General features: G+C 29.9%; 1 protein-coding gene across 1 annotated transcript; it reads right to left on the reverse strand.

Moving 5' to 3' along the window:
- Nucleotides 1-698: 698 nt before the first annotated feature.
- Nucleotides 699-2334, reverse strand: LOC108485197 (anthocyanidin 3-O-glucosyltransferase 5). The gene has a single exon (XM_017789039.2). The coding sequence runs from the start codon at nt 2178-2180 to the stop codon at nt 744-746; it is 1437 nt and encodes a 478-aa protein (XP_017644528.2). The 5' UTR covers nt 2181-2334; the 3' UTR covers nt 699-743.
- Between the last annotated feature and the right edge of the window lie 3364 nt (nt 2335-5698).

The raw sequence follows: 5698 nt of genomic DNA on the forward strand, positions 1-5698 counted from the left end.
GTACGATTTACAGAAGTATTTACTAAGCTTTCATGAAATTTAATGCGTTATTTCTATCCAGTAATGTGTGGAAAGTGATCATGTGGAAAGTGTTCGTGAATGACTTACCGAATCACATCTCATCAACAAAGTAAGATGGTAAAGTACGAATTTCAATTTATGAACAGTAATGTGACATTTACTTAGGTAATGAAAGTGTTAAGTAGTTAGTGAAATGCTTTGAAAACAAGTTGTGTTTAAGTCATGTATAAGTCCTGAATCGTGACACCCTTTCACTTGGATTATTGATTTGACTCGGGTATATGGGTGTTACAGAAATGTCCACCAATATGATATTTGTCAATCTTACTTAGTTATTTACCTTCGCTGTCATACTTATTTAAAGTTACTTATTCAACTTAGTTTAAAATTGAATTTAATTGACATTAGAATCCAAAATTTATCATTTTATCAAAAAAAAAAAAAGACCCTAACATATTTGTAACTTCAATTTTAATTTTAGATACTGTATTAGTATTATCAGTAGAAGCTGAGATTTTAAAATTTTGAAGTTGGTACACATTATGATTTATGTTTGAATATATTTTTATATTTAATTAAATTGTGTTTCGCTAAATCAGAAGTAGTACAAAGTGTGTTATTAATCAGAAGTAGTACAAAGTGTGTTATTCTTCCAAAGCATATAAAAGTAGCACAAGTTTTCTTAAGAGACTCAGAATATAGTTTAATAGATAAAGCAAAGCTTAACGCATTAATTGAGCTAACACTTTAAAAGAAGAACCATTGTGATTCCAAGCTTTTTCTCCACTCAATTTGAGTTGTTTGACTCTAGCTCTCATTGCATGCCCTTCTTCATCATCCATTAGCCTTTTCACCATCAACTTTATCTCCTCTCTTTCTACAATTTCCTTTGATGGCAATGTTTTGGATCGCACTGCTATTTTCAGCTCTTCTACCAACAAAGTAGCATTCATTCTCTGTTCTGCATATAGGGGCCAAGCTATCAAGGGTACTCCATGGGTGATACTTTCTAAGGTCGAATTCCACCCACAGTGCGACAAAAATCCCCCAACTGATTGATGCCTCAAAATTTCAACCTGTGGAGCCCAATCAGAGATTATCAGTCCCATATTGTTGCTCCAGCCCAAGAATCCTTCAGGCAAATAGCCTGCTAATCTTTCATCATTGCAGTCATTTCCAACGGTGAAAAATGACCCATGACAGGATTTTCCAACAACTGGTGTTCGGACCACCCAAATGAACCTTTGTTGGCTTAGCTCTAAACCCAAAGCCAACTCTTTTGTCAATATCCCCTCACTCCCAAATGATATGTACAAAACAGACTCACTCAGTTGCTTGTCTAGCCAATGAAACATTTCACTTTTGTTCGAGTCAATTGGTCTGTTTGGCGTTGTTACCATTGGCCCAACTGGATAGATTGGAGCCTTGCTGATACCACCCCAGAGCTTATCATCTCTCAAAGCTTCAAGCGTTGCTGGTTCCAGCTCCTCCCATGTGTTAAGCAAAATCCCATCTGCCATTGGGATCTTAATCCCCATATTTAAATATTCCAAGTATTGTTGATCAGATCGACATAACATTGGATCTACTACATCTTCAAGTTGAAGAGGCCTACATCCGGGGATAAACAAAGCATCCTTTTCATCAACGTACTCTCCCTTGACAACCTCATCGAGAACCGGAAGATATAAAGTCAAAGCAAGAAACCATGCATGCGAGGGGATGTAAACAAACTTGGGAATCTTAAATTGATCGGCGATGTCCATACTTTCATATCCGAATAAATCAACAATGAGAAGAAGTGTTGGAGGGACACTCAAAGCAGAGACAGCAGATGAAAAAGCTGGTTTAATTTCACGCATAATAACAACTATTCGAGTAACCACCGCGGCATCAGCATGGACAAGGTGAGAAATATCGGGTGGTGGGAGAAGGATGATTCGACATAGGTTCAGGCTCATAAACGATTGGATTACCAGAGATTCTGCGGCTGATAGTGAAGGAACAACGAAGATGGTTACCTTGGAATTAGACAGAGTGGCTAGGCGCTTTGCAAGCTTCAGGACTGGAGTAAGGTGGCCTAAACCAGGGCTTGATAACAGTACTACGTGAGTCTCCAATTTACTTTCCATGTCTGAAACAAAAACAAGAGCCAGCATTGAAGAAAAGTCATGGTATTTTTATGTCAATAAATAGAGACTGATTTTAGTTTACAAGTGTTGGAGAATTCTTCTCTTTCAATTATCAAACAAATGTGGACTATTTTGGAGTGTTTATAAACTTGCTTTTCCAGCAACTGTGTTACACATTTTAAATTTCATGTAATCATATTCGTTTTCAAATTATCTATTCTTAAGCTCACATCTGTCCTTCTAGAGTAGTTCATTGCTATGAAAGGTTGATCCAAGTAAGAAGAGTCCAATTTTACACCACACAATTGATACCCTTTTCTAAGTATAACGATTGACTCACAATCCATAATTTAATGTGTAGCTAACGGTTGCATATCAACAGAAATTTTGATCTCACTATTTTTCCTTTTTACTCGTTTAGGCTTGTTTTTTTTTTTTAATTATAGTTCTAAAATTTAAAAGTTATAAAATAATTTTTTAGCTACTTGAAAATTTTTTATTTAAATCATTAAATTATTTGAAATTTTTTATTTAATTCACCATGCTATTAATTATTTTTTAAAAAATTCAATTAACGAGTTCCAAGCAACGATTCGATAATCGATACAGTGGATCAGTATCATCTACAAGTAGAAGAACATATCTTAAATCTAAGTTGATCTAATAATCAATGTCGGAGATCCAAGTTGATCCACATGGCAAACATAGATTAAATAAAAATATTTAAATATATATTAATAAAAATATAATTTTTTACATCAAGAATGAATATGAACATATGGTTGTTGAGATATTTTAGTAAGTTCACATATATATTTCTATTTTTATAAAATATTAATTTTAGGTTTTATTATTATAAATATATATAATATATATTTATAAAAATATAAAAGAATTACAATATTTTAGAAAACGTATAAAAATTTATAATATATAAATTAATAAAAATTTAAAATTTATAAATTTATAAAAATATATAAACATATAAAAGAACTAAAATTTCTAAATTTACAGAAATATCTATATATATATATATATAGATATATATAGATATAGATATATAAAAGAACTAAAAGTATGTCTACATTAAATTTGAACAACCTTTTGTCAAGGTTCATTCTTGATGTTAAAACTTTTTATATTATATTAATTTATATATTTTAACTTTTTTTTAAAAATTATATATTTTTAATTTCAAAATAATAATACCACGATATTTTAGTTAAAAAGCATATAAACTTATTAACAAATATATCTAGAATGAATTTGGACAAATGTGCAATGATTTGATCTTCAGTGGTACAAGATAATGTAGTTTCGGAATCTCATTTTCGTAAACCGAGTCTGTAAATATAAAATAAGAATATTTAATTTTCATAAACCGAGTCTGTAAATATAAAATAAGAATATTTACAGAGTTATGGTGAGAAAATAATAGAGAATGGTCAAGTAATTTAGTCGATAAAATAGTTAATTAAGGTTCGGGGATTAAATTGTAAAAGTCCAATCGCTATAAAATTTTAATTAAGCAAAAGCTTGAGAACTTAAATAGCAATTATCCCAAGGACTAAAATAATAAATAAACCATTGTTTCTTATAGTTAGCGGATGATGATGACATTCTCCATTAAGTGAGATTAACTGTTAATTATGTTAGTTAAGCCATGAATTAAACTAGGCTAATTAATGGCTAATTAGGATATAAAGGTGAAAGTTAGTTGAGATTCATCATCTTCATTAGTTCACCGTCCACCATAGCCAAAAGTTGGAGAAAGTTTCAATAAACATATGACCTTTAAATTATGTATGAAAATCAAGCTATTTTTCTAGTATTTTTTATAGATTTGTGATCATGGGAGTTTGATTTAGCTAGTTCATGTATCAATTTGATCAATTGTTGAATTGTTAGAAATTTTTCATTGTTGATAAATTGATTAAATAGGCTTGGAATTGAAAGAAATTGAGCATAGATCATAAAAAAGACTAAATTGTAAAGTTAGTTAAGCTTGTTTGTTAGCTTTGTAACATTGCAGACCAAATTGAATAAATGTAAAATCTATCATGAAATTATATTAGAAATAGAAATTATTAGGTACCTAATGAAAGAATATAAAGTCATATTTTAATCCAAAGCTAGGAACCGAAAGTTATGCTTATTCGAGTTTAGGGACTAAATTAAATAAAATACAAAATATGTATATATTCAAAAAAAGATTAATTAGAATCATGCATTTCATGGAATTTTTGTTGTGAGCCATTAAATGGTTGTTGTGTATTAATATATGATATTGATTGTTATATATATATATATATATATATATATATATATATATATATATATAACTTTATAGAACTGAAATTTGATAAAGGTGGAGCTAGTAGAGGAAAAGTTAAAATTGTGGAATAAGCTTTGAGAAATCAGCTCGTTTTGTGTTTTTGAAGGTAAGTTCTTATGGAACCTACTACCGTTACATGTTTAATAGGTATGCTTGTGTTTGTTTTCATTATATTTGTCACACCCCAAGTTTAGCGAATTTGAGTTTAAGGCATAGGGCTGTAAAGTTATCAAATTGGCGTAGTTGAATTCACAACTTACAGCCTTCTAGCATATTAGAAAGTGGTGTATAGTAACTGCCATAGAGGTGATTAAAGGTTTTATTTTATTCTTATTTTGTTATATAAGATAAGGGTATATCAAATAAAGTATAAGCCAGTTAAGTTATAGTTACATGCATAGTACGCCCAGTTTTTTTGAGTACTGTGTTAGTTGGGTCTGGTAATGAGATCTGGTTAGGGGTTAACTGAATTGACTGGTCAAATATTAATTATTCAGGATTTTCATTTATGTTTCTCTCAGAAATTGTAGGCCATTAAGAATGACAAATTATATATTCAAGCGATACTTGCCAAGTTCCATTAAGAGAAGTTGGTTATATATATATGGTTTGCGATAGAATGTGCAAGTGTATACAGTCATTATCAAGTAATAAATAAGTAAAAGAGTAATTGTCTCTACAGAGATTGTATCTGTTAATCAAATAATTGCAAAATTATGAATTTACAAGTTGGTAAGAAAAACAGAATATTTTGAGGTGATTGATGTTAAATTAAATTAATTAACTAAATGAAAATTAATCTAAATGCAATGAGATGGTTAAGCAGCAATTTCCTAAGTTTAACAACAATAACATGAATAAACTAGAATAATTACAACACTTGACTCAATTCATTCCCATCATGTTTAACAATGTTTCAGAAAAAATTTCATGGCAACTTGATTATTCATTAACTTTGAATCTGATATAAGTTCTTTCGAAGTCTTATACTTACAAAAACATGTATATTTCTATGTCCATATTTAACTAATGATTCCTTAGAATTTATGTTAGGTAACAGGGAGGGTTAGGTTTGAAACAATTTAATCATACAATTCTAAAAGTTATGCAAGGTAATAGAGCTTTTTTGAGTTATTATGAACCTTGAATTTAATTGGGTTAGGATCTAAATTAAGTATGCACCTTCCAATTATTATATCCATTAATTGCC

The sequence above is a fragment of the Gossypium arboreum genome, chromosome 12 (genome assembly GCF_025698485.1).
Source record: "Gossypium arboreum isolate Shixiya-1 chromosome 12, ASM2569848v2, whole genome shotgun sequence".
NCBI classification, from domain to species: Eukaryota; Viridiplantae; Streptophyta; class Magnoliopsida; order Malvales; family Malvaceae; genus Gossypium; species Gossypium arboreum.